At 45.7% G+C, this 22,111-nt stretch overlaps 2 protein-coding genes and 1 long non-coding RNA gene across 3 annotated transcripts in view; 1 reads left to right on the top strand and 2 right to left on the bottom strand.

The window, feature by feature from the left end:
- The window catches only part of LOC115540563 (uncharacterized), a 13,364-nt gene extending 12,260 nt beyond the window's left edge, over window positions 1-1,104 (bottom strand). The window contains exons 1-2 of the long non-coding RNA XR_003976207.1: window positions 871-1,104; window positions 583-723 (exon numbers count right to left, since the gene is read on the bottom strand). This is a non-coding gene — a long non-coding RNA (uncharacterized LOC115540563). The remainder of the gene's footprint in view (window positions 1-582; window positions 724-870) is intronic.
- Window positions 287-12,621, top strand: slc43a3a (solute carrier family 43 member 3a). The gene is made up of 12 exons (XM_030351936.1): window positions 287-793; window positions 1,010-1,139; window positions 1,516-1,562; window positions 1,797-1,873; window positions 2,326-2,418; window positions 6,034-6,173; window positions 8,383-8,522; window positions 8,641-8,784; window positions 9,464-9,571; window positions 10,989-11,175; window positions 11,500-11,623; window positions 12,035-12,621. Exons 1-12 carry the CDS (start codon window positions 607-609, stop codon window positions 12,173-12,175), a joined length of 1,518 nt encoding a protein of 505 aa, XP_030207796.1. The 5' UTR covers window positions 287-606; the 3' UTR covers window positions 12,176-12,621.
- On the bottom strand, window positions 12,378-22,111 carry LOC115540514 (uncharacterized). Its single transcript, XM_030351893.1, has 7 exons — window positions 21,794-22,111; window positions 18,409-18,764; window positions 17,917-17,981; window positions 17,428-17,579; window positions 16,590-17,051; window positions 14,713-16,079; window positions 12,378-14,135 (listed from the first exon to the last, which is right to left on the bottom strand). Exons 1-7 carry the CDS (start codon window positions 21,999-22,001, stop codon window positions 13,506-13,508), a joined length of 3,240 nt encoding a protein of 1,079 aa, XP_030207753.1. The 5' UTR covers window positions 22,002-22,111; the 3' UTR covers window positions 12,378-13,505.

The following is a 22,111-nucleotide window of genomic DNA, read 5'->3' as shown; positions in this document are numbered from 1 at the left end:
AAGTTATTTTTCAAAACATGTGAAATATCATTTTATAAAATAGGCCCATTGTAGATTTCAGTCTAACAAATCCATAAAACAAAGTTTATATTCTCGAATTTAACTTAAAGTAGGCCTTCACTACTACTAAATCGGAAAAGAGCCCAAATAGCCTACAGAGGTCATAGTAACAGAATTGAATAAACCTTCAGTAAGTAGCCCTATCTCTATGTTAAACACAGATCCGGACGACCATATGTGACATGTTGTGTGTACGTAGAGACAGATTGCCCTGAACTAATCTGGATTACACTGCGTCTGTCCCCCTGGCTCCTGACACACACACACACGCACACACTCTAACACTTGCATGCGTTATACAAAGGGACCCACTGGGTCTTTAGACCATGGTCCTTGAACCTATGTTATCTGATCTTCTTCTACATCCTATATATTACATAACAGAGCCCTCCAACATGCAAGGGAAGTAGTGCAAATGTGAAAGAGGAAGGGGCCTCGTCGTGGATGCAGAACCAGCCGAATAGCGTTCAGTTTTTGTTTGCTCCTCAACGACCTGCAGGAAATCTCTCCTTCTGGACTCACCGGGCGGGTGGTGAAGAGTGAAACATGCAACGATGCGGGGGAGGGAACAAGATTCTCTACGGGTTGACTCTGGCCACGGGGATAGCAGAGTGCCTCGGTTTTGCCGGCTTGGTGTTTGGGTTTGCCTCTCTTGTGTTTGTGCTGAAACAAGATGGGTACTTCAGTCAAATGTGTGTCAACGCCACGGCCGCAAACAACACAAGCTATACAGGTGAGGGACATTGCTTCCAAATTCAATTTGAATGTGTTTTGCATTTGAGAGTGGAGAATAGAGATTGCACTGCTTACCTGGATAGCAAAACTGCTCTTTGGGGGAATGCATTATGCATTATCTGTCGCTCTTTGGCTCTGTCAATCTGTCTCTCTCTCCCTCTCTCTCTGTTCATCTTTCTCTTTCTCTCTCCATCTCTCTCTCTCTCTTCTCTAGACTGCAGTGGGCAAGATGAGCACTTCTCTCTGGTCTTTACCATCGCCTCGTTCCTCATCGCCTTTCTGAGTCTGCCAAATGGCTACCTGTTTGATCGCTTCGGTACCATGGTAACCAGACTTCTGGGAATGTGAGTTCTTGTACCAATCTCTCTATTATGAACGCTCAAAGGTGGTGTAAATAGAGATGTCATGTCAAACACAGATAGGCTTGTTATTGTGTAATGTGGTCACTGTGGTATGGTACATTTCACATTAGGGCCCTGGGTGATAGTAGTGTGTAATAAAGTGTTTACAAAAATGGACCAATATATTGTGAAAATCGGTTTATATAAACTACACATAATACCTTAACGGTTCAAATTGCTCACTTGTTTTCCTAAGATACATAACGCTCATCTAATGGATGCTCAGGGTCTGGCTTCTTGTTATTATGATCCGGTCAAACAAGATCAAATGTGCTTCAATCGGAATAAATACATTATAAACCTTTCTCCTACCTTCCAGATCCCTGTATGCCATTGGAACTCTGATCATGGCCTTCTCTAGTGCAGGTAGGATGCAAACTTTGGTACAAAAACAGAAAACAAGAAAACCAACAGTTCCATCCCCTTTCCCCTTCAAGCCAATTGAAATCAGTTATTGTACCGTTCATATTGAGCAATTGAGTAACTATTTGCACAACGTAGTGACCTCGAAGAGTAGGTCGCTATACAGAGGAGGAGGTTTGGGTGTTACAATGTTGCCTGTGTTTACTCATCTTTATTTTCTGTTCCACTCCCTTCTAGCGTACTCTTTGCTGCTGTTTGTGGCCTTTCCCTGCCTTGCTGTTGGAGGGATTATCCTCCTCCTAACCAACATGCAGGTGAACCCACCATTCAGTCACTACTGCGTGCAACCATGCACACATTGTTTTTGATAAGAGCAAATGCTTTTGTTAAAAGTTTGGGATCACCTAGACAATTTCATGTCTTCCATGAAAACACAATTGCACAAGGGTTTTCTAATCATCAATTAGCCTTTTAACACGACAATGTACCATTAGAACCAAGGAGCGATGGTTGATGGAAATGGGCCCCTGTAAAATGTAGATATTCCATAAAAATCAGCAGCTTCCAGCTAGAATACATTAACAATGTCTAGACTGTAATTCTGATTAATTGAATGTTATCTTCATTGAAAAAAACTGTTATTTTAATTAAAAAATAAGGACAATTCTAAGTGACCCCAAACTTTTGAACGGTAGTGTACCTCACCGTAAGACTGTGCAGCTTTTAACTGACTGTCTGTCTGTCTGACTGTCTGCTTTTGATGAAGATCGGCAACCTGTTCTCTGCCCATCGTTCCACCATCATCACCATCTACAACGGGGCCTTCGACTCCTCCTCCTCAGTCTTCCTCATCGTTAAGGTACCTTAATGAGTTTTAGGTATAAATAAAGTAGGGCTGTACAATTAATCAAATTTGGGTCAAACGATCTCAAAACTAATATAATCACGTTGAACCGTGTTTTTATTTTTTTTATTTAAAAAAGAAAAGTATGGGAATAGTGACAGTAGAAGACCTTTATATAAATTGTCACTTTGCTTCATTTGATCAGCTTGTATCAAAGTTTTCACTCTCGAAAACTCAATTCTTCAGGTATCTACAGCTGAGAAATTATGTCAGACAAAATATAACATCCTTTGAGTCCTTGCCTGCAGATGATTCAATGTCCAAAATTTTGCTGGGCTCACCAGAAGCTAAAAACCTGATTTCATCTTTCGTAGGAATATTTTTGAACCAGCAGGACAAATCCACTTTAAAAATAAAGCAGACCTGGGAAAGAGACTTAAACATCGAAATTTCTGACGATGTCTGGGAGGGAGCACTAAAAAACATAAAACCCTGCTCTATAAACTCGAGGCTCCAGCTAATTCAATTTAAGGTCACACTTAGATTACACTACTCTAAGGTTAAACTGCATAACTTTTTCCCAAATCTCTCGCCTTTATGTAACAGATGTAAGATCGCCGAGGGTACGCTTGCCCACCACTTTTGGGACTGTCCAAATCTTTACAACTTTTGGTGTCTGGTATTCCAATGGTATTCTACTGTTTTGAATGTTTCTTTGACCCCTGATCCTGAAACCGCTCTCTTCGGACATTCCATAACCCTGGAAAATCTAGACCATAATGCTCGCACAATTCTGGTTTATGACATGGTAATTGCTAAGAGATGTATTCTGAAATTGTGGAAATCAGATTCAGCCCCCCAGTTTGACACTTGGTTAAGCGAACTAATGGGCATTCTACATGTTGAGAGGCTGAGATATGACCTGTCCGGCAACTCTCAAAAGTTCCTCGCCATATGGAACCCAGTGCTGCAGCACATCAAGGACTGAAATATCTGCCCCCTTAGTGCCACTCGCCCTGATGGGTACCTCTTTTGAATTCTGCAGTGAAGAGAATATTTTGATGTACGTGTGAAATTTGCCCCAACTTTATTACTTTTTTCTTTATATTTATTTTTTATTATTATTTATTTACTTTTATGGTTCATACTCTTAATTATTGTCTTACTTTTATTTAATTTTATTTATTATTATTTTTATTTTTTTTCTGTGTATATCTTGACTCATTGTTACAAGGCTTGCTACTTAGTTGTACATCCAGGTAGTGTTTACATATTATTGTAATTTTGACTGTCCTGTCTGATTGTGTGAGGGAGGGGGGAGGGGGGTGTACGTATTGTATGTGTCTACTTATTCTGATTTTTTTTCTGTATGTGTGAAGTTGTATGTGTAAAAACCACGAAAATAAAAGTTAAAAAAAAAAAAAGAATAAAAAAAAAAAGTATAACTTATTCATTACATTTTTTATAGAAATGTAACAGCTGGATACATATTTGTGCATTAATTTCAATTTGAACATTTTGTATATTTTTTTCAAATTCTTTGAAGGTTCTCAGTTACAGTGTTTTTTTTGGTGAGAAATGCTGAATGAATGCATCATGTTTTCAAACTCTAAAATCATCGTTTGTAAAATCGTGATTTCAAGATTAACCAAAATAATCATGATTATGATTTTTCCCATAAACGAGCAGCCCTAAAAGAAAGGACTTATGCACCCGTCCTTTTATGCCTGGAGATGCATCCGAGTGTTTTTTTCTATGGGACACTACTGGGCAAACACAGCTTATCAGTTGAGCGTTATAGCTTGCTGGTCAAACAGCCAATTGATGGTCAGTCCTTCATAGGCTACCAAGAATTGTTATGTATCTAGGCAGCATGTGATCTATGAAGATAGGGCAAGATTTCCAGTCAATGCATCTTCATAATCCTCCTGTATCTTTACAACTGAATTGTTTGTTATATTTCTAAGTATACTTTCCCAAATTAATAAAAATACCAATTCTATACCAATTCTCTACACATCGGACACATGCTTGTTAAAGCTGGACTGCTGTTGTTCATTATTGTAATTTCTGAATCATCTGATACTTGATTGTCGTGGTGATTTCTTTACGAGATATTGCGTTTAGGACAGATGAGACTTCTATATGCAAAATGCACACAATAGTTTGGGAAAATTAACCTATTTTAATGTACACATACGCTAGTCTCCTCTATAGCAGAGTGAGCCCAAAATACAGTTTCACAGAGCTATTTAAAGAACTTCACCCCCTCCCTGCAATGCACTTGTCAATGATCAAATCAGGGAGTTGTTTACTTAAAGCAGCGGTCCTCAACCACCGGGCCGCGGACCGGTACCGGGCCGCAGGACATTCCTAACCGGGCCGTAGGTTAGTAGGCTACGACATGATTAGAAAAAAAATAATAATACTGTCACTCTTTTACATGCCATATGTCTATATGCAGTTGTTAGATTGCATATAACATGTTTTGCATTTTTGGCAAGGTCTTAACTTATTTTCTTAGGGATAACTGTCTGTCTGTCCCGTCCTCAACACGTATTGGCTTCAGCGGCTGCGGGCGCAGCCTAAGCTCACTTCACTTGTTCAGTTCAACAGTAGTGTCACACTATGAGCTCAGCTCAACCTCACACTCCAGAGGGGAGACTGAGGCCTGTCTTTAAACTGGCAGATAAAGTTGCTGCATTTAAAGCCAAGCTTGATTTGTGGGGACGACGAGTGGACAGGGGAGTATTCAATATGTTCCAAACATTATTGGGGATTTTGGGAGAGACTGAGGGAGGGCCCATTCTCTCGCAGCTGGTGTGCGATCACCTTGTTGCGCTTTCAAATGAATTCAAACGTTACTTCCCATCCTCCAAAGATCCACGGCGAACGAATGAGTGGATCCGCAACCCATTTGTCAATGTCCTGAATCACTTGTCAGTGCAGGAGGAAGATCAAATGACCGAAATAGCTAATGATGGTGGTCTTAAAAGTGTGTTTGAGCAAACCTCTCTGGCAGGTTTTTGGATCAAAACCAAAGCGGAGTATCCCGAGATATCCGTAAAAGCGCTGAAAACGTTGCTTCCACTTCCCACCACGTACCTATGCGAGGCCGGGTTTTCGGCAATGACTGCAACTAAAACAAAATTGCGCAATCGATTGGATATTTCAAACACGCTAAGGGTGTCACTGTCTTCCCTCACCCCCAGATGGAACCTTCTTGTTGCAGGGAAACAGGCACAGGGCTCCCACTGATTAAAATGAATTGTAGCCTATTCTGTGGCCTCACAAACGCGTGTTAAGTTCCCTTACTGACATTTTGTGTTGTGCATGTTTACACTTGATAGATGTTACTTCAAGTTTAGTTCAATATATTTATGGTCATAGTTGTTCATTTTTCACTTGTTCAAGTTCACATTCATTTTTAAGAGTTTGTTACCTTCACTGTTCATAAATAACTGGAACTAGTTATTTTAAATGAATGCATGCACAACACTATATGAAAATATCAACAAATTGGCAACTTCTGCACAACATAACCCAACCCAATAATACTAAAACTGCATGCAACAGGCACTTTGTGTTTCCTTGCAAGTGTAACAACGGTTATTTCTGTCTGTTATCCAGGTTCTGTATGAGCAGAACATCTCTATCCAGACCTCCTTCCTGGTCTTGTCCTTCTGCAGCATCATACACCTTCTCAGGACCTTCCTGTTGATGCCCAGAACACACATCCCGTACAGCCCTCCCAGTGACTACAGCTACGGGTGAGACCTGCTCAAATCTACTGTATACACTATGACACAAGCTTTCAAAAGTTTGGGGTCACTTAAAGATGTCCTTATTTTTTAAAGAAAGCACCGTTTCTTTTTCAATTGAGATAACATTTAATCAGAAATATAGTCTGGACATTGTTAATGTGGTAAATGACTGTTTAGCTGGAAACTGATGATTTTTAATGGAATATCTACATAGGTGTATAGAGGCCCATTTCCAGCAACCATCGATCCTTTGTTATAATGGTACATTGTTTAGCTAATCGTGTTAAAAGGCTAATTGCTAATCACTTCAAAAATCAAGAATGTCCACCAGCACCTTGGAATAATCCCTCACCTCAGCATCTCGACAGACTTTCACCCATCGTCACTCTCACTCTCCTCCTGCCTGCTCCCCACTCTCTCAGAAATCACAGAACTCATCCAAAAATCCAAACCATCCACTTGTCATCTGGCCCCCCTCATTTCTGCCATCAACCACTCCTCTCTCACCACTGAAACTTTCCCTACAACCTTCAAAACCTCGGCTATTACACCAATACTGAAAAAACCTGGTGCCGACCCCTCCAACCTCAACAAATTCCGTCCCATTTCCAATCTTCCATTCATCTCTAAAATCCTAAAAAAACAGTTGCCTCCCCCATTCTCACTTATCCAACAATAACCTATATGATCAGTTCCAGTCCGGTGTCCGCCCACTCCATAGCACTGAAACAGCACTCATCAAGATAACCGACGACCTCCTAATGGCACCATCCTCATCCTCCTCGACCTCAGTTCAGCCTTGGATACACTCTGTCACACCACCCTCCTCAACAGACTAGCTGCCATTGCCATCACCCACACTCCGTTGGACTGGTTCAAATCATACTTATCTGGCCACACTCAGTTTATCCAACTGAAGCCCTTCAAATCCATCCCCTCCCCCGTCACTTCAGGTGTGCCCCATGGCTCTGTCCTGGGACCCCTCCTCTTCATGATCTACCTCCTTCCCCTCGGCAATATCTTCCGCAAATTTAAGATTTGATTCCACTGTTTTGCTGATGACACCCAGCTCTACCTCACCACTAAACCCTCGTCCACTCTTCCGCCCTCCTCCCTCACTAATTGCATCACTGAAAAAAAAATTGGTTCACTGTCAACTTCCTCAAATTAAATAGCAGTAAAACTGAGGTTCAACTCATTGGCACAAAATCGACCCTGTCAAAAACGAACAGTTTTTCAATCACCATAGATAATTCCAGTGTTGCAACCTCCTCCAAAAGTCTGGGTGTCATCCTGGACAGTACACTATCCTTTCAATCCCACATCAATAACATCACCCGCCACCGGTCTGCCTACTTCCACCTACGAAGCATCTATCGCCTTCGCCCTTCCCTGACCCCCCACACAGCCGCCATCCTCGCCCACAGCCTCGCCACCTCCCGTATAGATTACTGCAACTCTCTCCTTCTCGGCCTCCCTCACAAATCCCTCCATAAGCTCCAACTGGTCCAGAATTCAGCTGCCCGCATTATAACTCGAACCCTATCCATCCACCACATCATTTCCATCTCAAATTCAGAGCCCTCCTGTTTACCTTTAAGGCCATCCACAACCTTGCTCCCCCATATCTGTCCGACCTCATCCACGTGCCCCCTCCCTCCCGCTCCCCCAGATCCTCTTCCTCCGTACACCTGTCTGTACCCTCTGCCCGTCTCATCACCATGGGGCACAGAGCCTTCAGCCGCTCTGCTCCCTGTCTCTGGAATGCTTTACCACCTGAACTCAGAAACATCACTTTGTTTCCACTTTTCAAACACATCTAAGAACCCATCTGTTCAAAACTGCCTATTCCACCTGACGTGGAATTACTGTCTGTGTTATTACAATTTTCTTTCTTTCTTAATTGTGTTCCCTTCTAATGACTTTTGTGTACCTCTCTACGGTGTCCTTGAGTTCCGAGAAAGGCGCCTTTAAATAAAATTATTATTATTATTTATTATTATAATTGATGATTAGAAAACCCTTGTGCAATCATGTTAGGCAGCTGAAAACTTTTTAATAAAAGTGTGTTTTCATGGAAACATGAAATTGTCTGGGTGACCCCAACTCATGAACGGTAGTTTATATACAGTTTATGGCAAGGTACAGACGTTCAAAAGGAATAACCACCGCATCTGGCAGGTCAGTTAGAAAATGTCGACATATTTCCATGTAGACTGAGATTCGGAAAGTCTGACGCTCGCGACAAGGAGGAGACAGAGAAGATGAGGCAGGTAGCCACGGCAACCGGGTTGGCAGAGCTTGACGAGAATGCGGATGCACAGGGACAACTTGAGAACATCTCTGAAGAAAAAGGTATTTCTTTGGTGCAGTTATCCTCAGAAAGAATTCTACACAGTGCATAAAGTACTATTTTTAAGTGCCAGACTCCACCCTCACAGTACCTTAACACGTGACCTATGCTCCGCCGCAGTGCCCAGCTTCCGGAGCTGTGTGCAGTCCTGGTTCTTCCTTTGGCACCTGCTGTGGCTGTCCCTCATGCAGCTCCGGCACTACCTCTTCATCGGCACGCTGAACCCGACCCTGAACCGCCTCGCCAACAACGACCCCGCCCTTGGTAAAACAATGACGAGAGAGAGAGAAAGAGAGAGAGGGGGGGGTAGAGAGATACAGAGAGAGAGAGAGAGAGAGAGAGAGAGAGAGAGAGAGAGAGAGAGAGAGAGAGAGAGAGAGAGAGAGAGAGAGAGAGAGAGAGAGCCCAGAAGGCCCACTCCTCGTCATGAAATCCCCTCTGCTTGGACAGAGATGTGGTTGACAGGCAAGGTAGATGGGAAGAGGGAAGAGATGCGCTGATTGGTCAAATATTTGCAGGGAGCAGTCTCGAATCAAATGGTTTAATATGGAGACAGCTGCAGTCAACAGGCATATTCTTTCTTTCGCTGACCACTTGTTTTTTATCCCGACAAAGCCCCGTAAGGAACGTTCCTCTCCGTCTTTCTCGTAGACCGCACCATCTTTGAACGTCTTTGTTAAATGCGGCTGCATGACCTCCTCTCCCATGATGGTCGGCAGCTCGCGGTTTTCCCCGTCTCTCCAGTTCGAACTACTCATGTTGATATCGCTGCGTTGTCTCTGTTGTAGAGACCACACCTCAATGAAAGTAAATTGAACCTACAGCACCTTTGAATACATCTACTTCCTTTTCAGAATCGATATTCTCTAACCCGACTTCTGCAATCTTAAGTCTTCCTTGTGTGTCTCGGTTTGACATGGGCCTGCTGTGCCGGTCCTCTCAGTGAGCCAGTTCACCAACGCCTTCGCCATCACTCAACTCTGTGGAATCCTGTGTGCCCCCTGGAACGGTGTCCTCCTAGACAGACACAAAGGAAAGCCCCGGGCCCCAGGTACACTAAGGGGTGTGTGTGTGTGTGTGTGTGTGTGTGTGTGTGTGTGTGTGTGTGTGTGTGTGTGTGTGTGTGTGTGTGTGTGTGTGTGTGTGTGTGTGTTTTTTTTTGTGTGTGTGTGTGTGTGCAAATCGTCAATTACATTTTTCAAAGTAGACGGTTGGTAACAGCTCGACCAAAAAAGCAAAACAACCCATTTGAAGAAGCCGTTCAGAGTGGAGATTATTTCCCGGCAGCTTCTTGTTCTTCTCAGTGTGAGCGAGTGTGTGCGTGCTACTCTAAATTGGTATATGCTGTCGTAGTATAACGTGACCATATATCAAGTGTTCTTTTTGTGTCATCTCATCGATGAGCAGGGTGTACCCCAACTTCTGCAGTCTACCCGTCGGTATCTGGGATGCCGACAGGTAGCTATTGGGGTACATCCTTTCATACTACGAGGGTTCAGAGACCTTTAGCAGCTATAAGCAACATCCTCCAAACATCCCTGATACCGACAGGAAGACCGCAGACATTGGGGTGCACCCCTTCTAGCTGAGAGCGTTCAGAGACCCTTACAGAGACCCTCCTAACATCCCCTTCTCAGCTGTCCCACCCTCTCACACCCCCGCCAGACATTGGGGTACACCCTTTGATCCTGGGCGGGTTCAGAGACCCTTACCCTGACACCTACCCTGCCTTCGGAGGAGACGTAGAACCGAGGTCCTGACTCCCTGAGGTCATAAATATCCCAGGGCACTTATCGCAAAGAGTAGGGGTTTCCCCGGTGTCCTGGCTAAAACTGCCCAGCCGGGCTCATTCAATCTGGCCAGCAAATCATCCTCCTGTATAATTCCCTCACTCTCCACCTCAAACTGGTGTGTGGTGAGCGTTCTGTCGCAGATTGGCTGCCGTGCTACACCCAAGTGGGTGGTGGTGAGTGAGGTGGTCCCCCCCTTCACTGTAAAGCGTCTTTGAGTGTCTTGAAAAGCTGTCTCCCCCCCGACTGACTGCCTCTCACCCCTCCCCCCCCCCCCCAACTGACGGTCTCTCCTAGGGCTGCTTGATTATGGGAAAAATCATAATCCCGATTATTTTGGGCAATATTAAAATCACGATTATTCAAACGATTTTTTTTGAGTTTGAAAACATGATGTATTCATTCAGCATGTCTCCCCCAAAAATACTTTGTAACTGAGAACTTTGAAATTTCGACTTAAAAAAAACACAAAATGGTTAAATAGAAAAATTTTCAAATCTCAAATAATGTACAGATATGTATCCAACTGCACTTTCTATAAAACATTTAATAAAAAATAGAAATAAAAATAGAAAACCCGGTTAAATAAATGTTGTGATCGTTTGACGCTACAATCGAAATCGAGATAAAAATTCAATTAACGGCTGAGCCCCCCCCCCCCCCGCCCCGCCCCGCCAGGTGAGACGGAGCGGGAGGCAGACCTGCGCTCGGCGGTGGTGTCCCTGTTCGTGACGGCGCTGCAGTGCCTGCTGTTCTCCGTGTGCGCCACGGTGCCCGTGCTGCCGCTGCAGTACCTGACCTTCGTTCTGCAGGTGCTGAACCGCTCCTTCCTGTACGGCGGCCACGCCGCCTTCATCAGCATCGCGTAAGTATGGGGGGGGGGGGGTGTACTAGCAGCTTGTTGGTTGAAAGAGAGAGTGTGTGCGTGTGTGTGTGTGTGTGTGTTCCTTGGTAGAAAGAGTGTGTATGTATGCGTGTGACGATTTTCCCCCAATGGCTCAACACCTCTCTCACACATACACACACACACACACACATGCATACACACACATACTACACGTTCATGCATACAAAGTTACAAACTCATGCATACACACATACTCACAAAGTTACAAACACATGCATACATACACACACACAAACGTACATGCATACACATTAAAGCCTCCATCCTTTGTGTGGCCCCCAGGTTTCCAGCGTGTCACTTCGGTAAGCTGTACGGCACGGTGATGAGCCTGTCGGCCCTTATCTCCCTCCTCCAGTACCCCTGTTTCACTCTGGTCAAGAACTCACTCAACGGAGACCCTTTTTACGTAAGAATACACCTCTTCACGGTTTTCAATCACGCTTGGGTGACACAAAAGTTTTAAATCATGAATTTTATCACCAATTTGTATATAAAAACTTTCTAGTAATTGCATTAACATTTAGATTAAGGGCATTTAGAAGACGCTTTTATCCATAGCGACTTACAATAACTACATTTGTCAGAAGAAGGAGAAACTATATATCGCTGTCGGTACAGTAAGGATGTTCATAGAAACAAGGTTAGGGTTAGCTCTAACAATCGCTAGGTTAACCCATTCCCCGTATACAACAAAGATAACTAAAATAAGATGCTACACAATGTTAAGTACTATTTTTAAGTGCAAGGACGTACAACATACAATAAGTGCGTAATGTGAATTATGGAGTGAAATAATTGTGTTTGTGTTGTGTTTCAGGTGGATATTGCGTTGACTTTCCTTGTGCTGCTAGTCTTCATCCATCCCCTGAACGTATTCCTCCACTGCAGACGAATGAGTCGAGAGAGACAGAAAAGACCGCCCGTCAATCTGGGTCTTTTAACGGAGGCAAAGACATAGAGGGGGGAAATGGATCACGTATTTTTGTATGCATGTGCTATAGTCCTGGTTTTTATCCTTATATATAGCAAGTTTTTTACAAATATCTTGGTACAGCCAGAACAAGCCAAACTAATAAGAAAGATCAGCATACCAAAATGTCGTTTGTACTGTGTTTTAAAGTCGATTTCAAAAGGAAAATGATTAATTCTTGAAAAATAGATTATTTTTTGTGCGCTTTATTTGTTATTCGAGTACAGAGTTTAATAAAGTTTTTTGTAACAACAAAAATATATTCTCGTATCACTTCAATACTATCATCTCCTTGGTAGCCTAATGTTGTAAATAATATCAGACAAATTAGTGACAGAATCGTAAAAATACAAAAGAGGTAATACATTTTGGAATCGTCTTAACTTCTTTCTCAACAAGCCAAATCCAAAAATAAACCAATCCAGCTTCTCGAATAGGTCTTCATTTTTTTTTTTTTTTTCCACAGCACCAAAACTATTCTCGGCGCAGGCCTGGGATGTTCACATGTACGAATGATGAACCATCTCATTTTTGGAAATAAGATTCACATTCCGCAAAGAGACGAGTGAAATTGCAGCATGGTGCATTCTACCATCACTGACCTAGCTGATTTCACCCCCATCCTGATTTCAGCTAATTCGGTCAAATGCTTACTCGGTCGATTGGGCTGCTGGTAGGATTGAGAAACAAAAGGAGCATTCCTTTAAGAAGGCGTTAAAGACAGAATACCAGTGACCATTGCTTGAATGCAGTGTTTCGATTTACAGTAATCCAAGATTCTGCAACAAGGAAAGCTCATCCTCTTTGAAAATCATCACCATGACTCGCTTCCAGAACTTCACAAACCCATTTAAATTCCTTTCGTATGCACATGTGCTTAGATCCCAGTAGACCCAATGAGGATAAAGTTGTAGGAAGGGAACGAGGTTGGGTAACAGGTTTGGAAAGTTTCACAAATACAACATAAAACAGATAAAATGCAATACAAAATTAGCTACCCAAGTACTAATGGTGTCATTGACCATATCAGACCCCCCACAGAGAGAAGGTGGTGGCAATACATTTCAGGCACCCTGGACCACTGATTCTGACCTTTTGACGGCTAAAAGAAACCTAAACGGCGGCTATAAGAAACCTAAACGGCAGTAACAAAAAGTAAAATAATCTCCAGACATAATGAGATCAAGACGTCTGAAATCCTAGGAGTCAGTTAACAGTTAACAGTCAGTTCAAAAGGACGTCCCGCCCACAAGGCCGGCGTTGCATCTTCAACGCCATGGTCGTTCTTCTGCCTCACGTCCCGATTCCCAAAGTACCCTCAATCCGCCGGCGTGGTGACGTGGTTGTGATGCAAGAACAACATCTCCGCCAGGCTCTCCGGCGGTATGTTCCTCCTCTTGTTGGCGACGCCTCCGTCCGTCGCAAAGCCCACCGCGCCGCTGCCCGCGACGGCAGGGGCCGCCAGGTACATCCGGGCCACGGCCGCAAGCAGGGGGAACTGCCCCGCCTTGGCCTTCCACCACTGCAGCGGCTCCACCCCGGCGGAGGGCCTCTTGTCGGCCGTGAAGAGGCTCAGCTCCATGTCCGCCGCCGCCTCCTCCTCCGCCTGCGCCGCCGTGCCCGCCGCGCCGGGGGGGCCGCCCAGCAGGTCGCCCAGCAGGAACTGCATCCCGGAGAGGCCGCCCTGGGACTCCGCCTCCGTCGAGTCCTTCTCCGCCCCGTCCTCGCCTTCGCTGTCCTCGTCTTCGGCGTCGTCGCAGCCCGTGAAGCGGACGGGCGGGGCGTTCTTGATGCGCTTGCTCCGCCGCGGCTGGTGGTCGTAGGAGTCGGAGGAGGAGAGGGAGGGGCTTCTCTTGATGCGGCCGCCGGACGCGCTCCGCCCCCTCTGGTCCTCCTTCATCATCTTGACCGCCTCCTCCTTCAGCCAATCGTGTGTGGCGGTTTTATCCTGGAGGAGAAGCATGTGAGATGTGATGAGGTGGTGGGAAAATTAAATGACCCTCGAGTCCAATCAAACACTTGATATGACTGACTGATATTACTAACTGATATTACTAAAATGTATATTTTACAATATATATATTTTGAAATATTACAATATATCTTTTTTTCTTGCCATTTTATATTTTATTGTTTATTTTCAGATTGGGCCTAAAACATTTTTTTGTTTGGTTCCGGTTTCCGACCGACCCTGTCAATTTATGTGCGACCCAAATTATTTTATGAGCTAAAAAAATATATATATTTTTTTATTTTTTATTTTTTAAATAAAAAAATAAAATAAATTCCCAACCTACCCATGACCTCAACTGACAACCAACCTTAGTAAATGCCTTTATCAGTTGTGCACTTTATTGTTTACTTTAGTGTCAGGATATGTCTCATCTTTATCGGTTATGCATGTGGATTTTATCTTTCTCAGTGGGACAGTGGGAAACGTCATTTTTTTATGTGAAGAAATAGATGCAGGAAATTGCGGCTGACTTTGAAACCAGCAAAGACACTTCATTGTTTCCAAACGTTACCTTGGCCTCCATGAACCCCAGGTGACGGAACTGGGGGTCCAGAGAGCACGCCACGCACAGAATCCGGTTCACCGCGGGGTCCTTGTAGCAGGCTTCCAGCCTCTCCCTCATCCTCATCTTCACCCCCTTGGTGAGGGGCGACACCTCTCCGGGCTGGGACACCAGGTGGCGCGTGAGCAGGCCGATGAGCATGGGCTTGATCAGGGAGAGGCAGGGGAAGGCCTCCCTGGCGAGGGTCCGACAGGCGACGTCCATGGGCTTCAACACCGAGCAGAGCTCCTGCAGAACCTTCCATTCGGACTCGCCGAGAACCGCAACGCCGCTCGCGCCGGAGTCCGCCTCGACGGGGTGCTCGTTTTTGATGATGGTGCCGTTCTCCAGCTTTATCAGCTCGGAGAGCAGCTTGCTGTGCTTGTTGAGAATGTTTACCGCGGTGAAGAGGCTTTGCCAGCCGAGCGGGCTGTTAGCCCACGACTTCAGATGAGCTCGTTCCCCCGGCGCTATCTTGAGCAGCAGCAGCTCGATCCGAGGGTGGAACGGGTTGCTCGTCGCGTGCGTGAACATTCCCGAGAGGACGTCTTGGAACATTCTCAGGGTGTCCGAGATGATGGGCAACGACATCACTTCTTCGACGCAGCCTCGCACGGCGTTGAAGAAGCAGGGGATGGTCGGAGTGGGCGCGGGGTCCCGTCCGTCCGGCTCGCCACTTTGTTTGGGCCTTCTCGGGCTCAAGGCGCCGTTCTCCACCGCGTCTCCACCGAGCAGGACCAGGTGGGAGTGAGGGATCCCCCACTCCAGGGCCATCGTCTTCACCTGGGCCACCACTCCTTCCGTCTCCGTTTCCGTCAGCCTCTGGGTGGTCAGCGCCCAGTTCTGAGGATCAAAGTTGGCGTCGACATAGTGCACCCAGAGAGTGGCGTTCCTGCTGGCGTCCCCGAGCCAGACATGCCGCCAGACGTCCACGCTCAGAGTCACCGGACGAGGCGCGTCCGTCGGGTGGCGAAACGACGTCTCCTGGGTCTCCGACGGCGACGTGTAGTCGAACGTGTTTTCGTCCTCGTCTTGGCCCGCTGTGGTGCACAGCAGCAGCTGGCGCAGACGTTTCTCCTCCCTGGCGTGGAGGTCCTTCAGGAGGGCCTCCAGGGCGCGGGCAGTGGGCAGGTCTTTGTTGGACGGCACGAGGGTATGCATCAACTCCTTGAAACCCTGCCCTTCCACCATGGCCGGTTGGTAGAGGTCCCGGATCAGGAAGTTGCAGACGGCGCTGATCAGAGTGTCCGTGGCCGGAGTACCGAGGAGGAAGGGGGGCGTGGAGGACCAGTCAGGGGAGCCGCTGCGGGCCGGGGTCAGCGACGTGGACTTCTGAGCTATGGATCACAGTGAGACCTCGAGTTAGAAAAGGTGTCGATACAGCAGTGATGGCCGACATACATTCAATAAAGCAAAACAAACAAGTAAAGGTTAAAAGTTGACGTATTAAACCACCGTGTGTGAGTGCGATTAGCCGTAACGAGCAGTTTCGCAAATCTGCTTCTTCCGACATCACAAGTGGATGACGGATAGATCAGCAACGTTTGCTACAGTCCACTGGGTAGGCTGGTAGACTGATCTATCCAGCGCACATCTAGGTGGACACGCCCACTTGTGATGTCAGAGGAGGCAGATTTAAAAAACGGCTCGTAGCGGCAAATGACACTCATACCTGCTGGTGTAATAAAACGACTAATTGTATTAATTGAGTACAGGGACATTTTTAGAATTACAAAAATGGGCTGCATATAACGACAACCTCTCTTAAGACCTTTAGACCTGAGCCGAGGAGCCCAACGTATTACACTGAAGATAAGAAGTCAAAGTTATGACGACGAATGCATTACCATATAGAGGGTTCCTGATCCTCTGGCCCCTGATGAACCGATGCGAACTGATCTGGTGCTTGTCCCTCAGGTGACTCACTGTGTCCCCCAAGGCGACCTGGTGCCCACAGAGCTTACACACTGCCGTGCTCCAGTCGAGGGGCTGACCGCTGGGGTCCGGCCTGAAGCCGTAGAAGTACCAGAGTCTGCTGTGGCCTTGAGTCGGGTGGTTCATGAGGTTCTCCGTCCCGGGGAAAAAGTTGTACTCTTCGTGGAGGTAGGCGGGGCCGTACGCAACTCCGAGGGCCGAGTCCGGGGTGGAGGTGCTGGTCACCTTGTGGATGATGGGCATGGCGTCCTGGACCTGGCCGTGGGTGAAGCACAGCGAGGAGCTGGGCTCCTCTAAGGTCACCAGCTGGACGTCCAGGTAGAGGCGCAGGATGCTCTCCTTTTTCCCGAAGTCGCACCTCGTATCGGCGGGATCTGGAAGGCAGGAACGAGAGAAAGTTATGTAACAGAACGATGCTTCCAACTTATTCTTTGAACCTCTATGAACTGGTGGTGCTTTTTTCCCCAAGAAATAAAGAAAAAAAAGAGATTCTCTTTGTCTTTTATATTGACAGACTTTAACTACTGACAATTACTTTATAATTGATATTGTTTGTTCTGTTTGTCCTTACTTTTGTATTTGCTTTAGCCTCTATTTTCGTTTTCCCTAGCACTACTTTATATTTTTATTGCATTATATCCTGAAACTTCAACTGCTGCTGGGCTGCTGTAACAAAGAAATGTCCATCCATCTATCGAGAAGGAGGCCTTGAAGCAGAGCTCGAGCAGGAGCATACGCCTGCTGGCTCACCCAGGCACAGTACAGCAGCGTAGTCCTCTCCGATGCGGACCTTGAGCTCTCCTCCCTCGGGGATCGGCTTGGAGGTCTTGTAGTAGATCTGCTGGTTGATCTGGGTCACAATCAGGTTGTGATCCTCCTCCTTAGCGGCATATGAGACGTACCTGAAACAATGGGATGTGTTAGTCAGGTTAACTTCACAGTGAAGTTTAGACAGGGTATGTCATTTTGCTCAAGGGTTGGGAATTTTGGGCAAGGATGTCCACAGGTTATGTCCACAGGTAGAATGCAGACATCGGGGTATAAAGCATGACCTTTCAGATTGGGACTGAACACCCAGAAACACTAGACTATCCTGCAACCCCCCCTCAATAACAGGGCGCGTATGATTCATTAAAAGTTCATCTTGACATACTAGGAATATTAATACATCGCATTTTTGAAGAAAGAGTTACTCAGGACAGGTGGGCAGTGTTACTGAAGCCAACCCGAATGTCTCACCTCATCCAGTTGGATTTGTTTTCATCTGAAGCGTCTACGTAGTAGAACTCTGACTCCTCCCTAATCTGGAGATGTGAGCAAAACGTACGGTTAGTTTAACTCAAACAGAGCGGGCAGAACTGATTTCACTCACAAAGTATTCCCAAAGCAGATATGGTTAAATGGTCAATGGACTGCATTTTCTAGCGCTTTTCTAACCAGTGGCCACTCAAACTGCTTAACGACATCGCCTAACGTTCACCCGTTCATGCACGCATTCACACACCGACGTCGGTGTCCCCCGTGCAAGGCGACAGCTCGTCGGGCGCGGTCAGGGTGAGGTGCCTCGCTCAGGGACACCACGAGCAAGGCACGAGAAAGGACGCTGCTAGAACGGAGCCGGGGTTCGAACTGGCAACCTTCCGTTCATCGAATAAGAAACCAGAGACCCTGCGCGGACGTAATCCATAATCATGCGGCTAGCCGTTCTCCTCAGATCGTCTTGATACTCACGATCCAGGCGTGGCTGAGAGTGGTCCGCGGCGCCCCTCGGACCAGCTCCCCCACGAAGGGCCCGAAGATGAGGCCCTCCTGGAGGTGAAGCTTGGCGTGGACCCCCATCTCCACCACCCACTCCTTGGACGAGGCCCCGGGGGACGCCGCCCCGCTGGGCTCGGGCTCCAGCCACAGGTTGAGGCAGAAGGGGAGGGAGAGGGCCGCCCGCGAGGGCCCCACCTCCAGCCCGGGCTCCGCCGGTGGAACCGAGGCGTCCGAGACGTAGTTCTGGTTCGGGGCGGTCAGGGGACTCGGGCTCGGGCACGGAGCGTCCTTCAAGGGGTTCTCTGAACCGGAATCCAGAACGGGGAAATCTGAAGACACAAGGGTTTTGGGTTGAGTAGAGTTTGTCTGACTGTAGGTGAATAGGTGATATAGTGGCACTCCGTCTCACTCCTACTCGTCCTCTGTACCACTTGTTGGAGTCAGCTGACAGCGTTTGCAACGCGGGCGAAAAGACAAGACAATGTTCCTTCGTTTTTAAATGTTTACTTAAAAGTCTTCAAACAAAATACACGTCTTCAACGATATTAACTACGGTCTTACGCACGGTCAAAAAACTGTGTAGCTTCAATCAATGTTGGAATTCCAAACTGAATTATGTTACAATCGTTACCGTTATAACTATACAGTGACGTTGTTACGTAAAAATCCCAACATAGAGAATAACATATTTACCATTTATACCTCACTAAATTATTAACAGTTTTACACATTATGAATTAACATAAAATTACTATTAGCATTTTTTAATCATTTTAAACTAAATATTTATTATAAATCAATTATTGGCGTATTGGCTCTTACAGGTGATAATGGTAAATGGGGCAGCCACTCAAAGCTCTGTACAATATTGCCTCGCATTCACCCATTCATGCACACCGACTGCGGCGTCAACCATACAAGGCGACCGCCAGATCGCCAGGAGCAGTCAGGGTGAGCCTTCTCGCTCAGGGACACCTCGACACTCGGCTAGGAGGAGCCGGGGATCGAACCAGCAACCTTCAGGTTACAAGTCAACCGGCTCTACCTCCTGAGCCACATTGCCGCACGCGCGACTAGATAAGAGTTTAGTAGAGGGAAGATGGTATGGTTTTTTTAGGCTCTCTGGTGGGAAAAGTCATGTTTCCCAGGTTTGTAAATAAAGATTAATCACGATATCCTAATATATGTTGGTATTGTGTTTGAGATACCACAAATTAAAACTATAAATATAAAACTTATATTGGCGTTTTAATGTTTACATTATTATGGTTCCATAAAACATACGTGAAACACACTTTTTTGTATTATTATTGTGATGATGATGCCAACATTAAATGGGAACAGATAAAAACCGCTTACTCCAATAGCTTACTCCAATAGCAGTGAAGCCTGCCTGGGAATAAAGCGAAGGAACATAAAAGGGTGGATTACAGCAGACCCCTGGAAAGTCATAGCAGATAGGAGAGCCCTTAAAAAGAAATGAATGGAAGCCAAGTCAGAAAGGATTAAAGATAAATACAAGCAACAATATAGGGAAACCGACAGAACAGTTAAGAGGATGGCAAGAGAAAACAAGCGATATTATATAAACAGTCTTGAAGACCAGGCAGAAGAAGCAGCAAACAAGGGAGAGCAAGGTAAGGTCTACAAAATCACCCGAATAGTCTGCGGTAGGTACCATAGAGCTATAGATACGCTCCGATCACTGACAAACAAGGGCGAACTCTTGCATCAGAGGCAGAAGTAGGGGCAAGGTGGGCTGAACACTTCAGCGAGGTCCTAAACAGACCCCCCACCAACAGCAGAAGCAGAGATACAGGAACCTGAGACTGTCCTTGAGGTTAACACTGCACCACCAGAAGAAAAAATAAATAGTTTCAGCCATCAAATCACTCAAAAACGGAAAAGCCCCCGGGCAAGACAACCTGAATGCAGAACTGTTCAAAGTACACCCAGAACTTTCAGCAAAACTGCTCAGACCACTTTTCACATCCATATGGGAGGGGAAGACGATACCAAACGACTGGTCAAAGGGTGTAATCGTAAAGATCCCCAAGAAAGTTTCCCTAAAAAACTGCGACAACTGCCTTGGAATTACCCTTTTGTCAATTCATAGTAAAATACTATCAAAGTCATAACACAAAGAATACAAAGTCATAATAGACAAGCAGCTCAGAAGAGAACAAGCAGGGATTCGGAAAGGAAGAGGGTGTGCCGACCAAATTTTCACTCCGTGCAACATTATAGAGCAGTGCACAGAATGACAAAGACAGCTATATATCAATTTTGTAGACTTCGAGAAAGCATTTGACAGCATACACACAGTGAGGCTGTTTGCGTGGTGTCCGCATTACTCTTCAATACCGTCATAGACTGGGTGTTGCGAAGATCAACCTAGAGGCATCGGATCAGACACTATTTACAACACTTGAAGAGCTAGACTTTGCAGACGACTTGGCACTGGTTTCCCATAAACAACTACAAATACAAGAAAAAACATCCTGTGTCAACAGATTTGCACAACAATAAACATAAGCCAGAAGAAAACAGGAGGTGATGACCTAAAAACACACAAAATCCCCCACCTATACAAATAAATGGAATAAATATACCAACAACAGAAGAGTTTAAGTGTAAAAAACAAGAATAGATGAGAATGTTGGAACCATCGACATCAATACCTTTAAGACATGTACAGCTTTACAAAACCATGTGAAGGCGATGCATAGGCCACTTGCAACCATAATTTAAATATTTTCTTCTGATTGATCCCATTTCAGAACAATGCTTTCAGTAACTCATTTAATCATTTGCACTGGGAGGAAATGCCCAAAACAGAATAAAGTGCAAAAAAAAAACTGTAGTAATAATAATGCTGCCGTATTGTGCGGTGATTTTTTTTAATAACAATAATAATAAAATAAAAAATAAGATTTTCTTATTTATTTATTTTTTGTGTGTGCAAAGATTATGCCGCCAAGTGCCAGTGGTGGCACGCGTGCCTAGGGTTGCCGACCCTAGTGGTATAATGTTATACCACACACACAAAGAGTGTATAGTGCATGCTTGCATTCATCGCATGATTTCCTTCTGGTTCAATCTATCCTGACCATGCTTATGTTATTTATAATGTTTTAAAGTCTTGGTTGCTGGTAGGCTGATAGAAACGTTCCCAAAATGCATCTGGCTGGCATCTAGATCAAACAGCATCCCAAAGTTGGAGCATGATACAACAACCACTTCCAAATCGCTTCCTTTTATTCCTCAGCCTGCACATCCCTGGTGCATGGTGAAACTCTGTATCATAACGCATGCCAACAACAAAAACGATGAGTCCCTCCACTGTGTTCGTACTAACCGCGTGGCTGAGCAACCAGCATCTTCCGGTGGCGGGTCCTCAGGTGAGCTCTGAGGTTGGTCGTGCTCCCGTTCTTGCTGTGAACGATCCTCCGGCACAGACGACATATGGGGTTGCAGGGATCCAGGGGTTTCCCATCATCGTCCGGGATCAGGCCGAAGTACTGCCACACGGTGGACTTGCAGTTGGGTTTGGGGATGAGATCCATGAGCGGTTTTTTTGTGCTGCAGCTACTTGCTGCTAGCCCTGTGTGGGAAACACCAACAGCTACACGGTACGACTTCGCGTTTTTGGCCGCACTGGCTCGCCGTAGGCTGC

This window comes from Gadus morhua, chromosome 3 (genome assembly GCF_902167405.1).
Source record: "Gadus morhua chromosome 3, gadMor3.0, whole genome shotgun sequence".
Lineage (NCBI taxonomy): Eukaryota > Metazoa > Chordata > Actinopteri > Gadiformes > Gadidae > Gadus > Gadus morhua.
The sequence above is the reverse complement of the archived record's forward strand: the minus strand, read 5'-3'. Positions and strand labels throughout refer to the sequence as shown.

Bases quoted from the DNA above. Each gene is read 5' to 3' on its own strand.
- LOC115540514 (XM_030351893.1), bottom strand. From the start codon at position 22,001: ATGGATCTCATCCCCAAACCCAACTGCAAGTCCACCGTGTGGCAGTAC. The intron at 18,765-21,793 runs GTTAGTACGAAC...TTGTGTCTTCAG, and splicing joins GCTGGTTGCTCAGCCACGCG to ATTTCCCCGTTCTGGATTCC. The intron at 17,580-17,916 runs GTGAGACATTCG...CCATTGTTTCAG, and splicing joins AACAAATCCAACTGGATGAG to GTACGTCTCATATGCCGCTA.
- slc43a3a (XM_030351936.1), top strand. From the start codon at position 607: ATGCAACGATGCGGGGGAGGGAACAAGATTCTCTACGGGTTGACTCTG. The intron at 6,174-8,382 runs GTGAGACCTGCT...ATTTCCATGTAG, and splicing joins CCCAGTGACTACAGCTACGG to ACTGAGATTCGGAAAGTCTG. The intron at 11,176-11,499 runs GTAAGTATGGGG...TGTGGCCCCCAG, and splicing joins GCCGCCTTCATCAGCATCGC to GTTTCCAGCGTGTCACTTCG.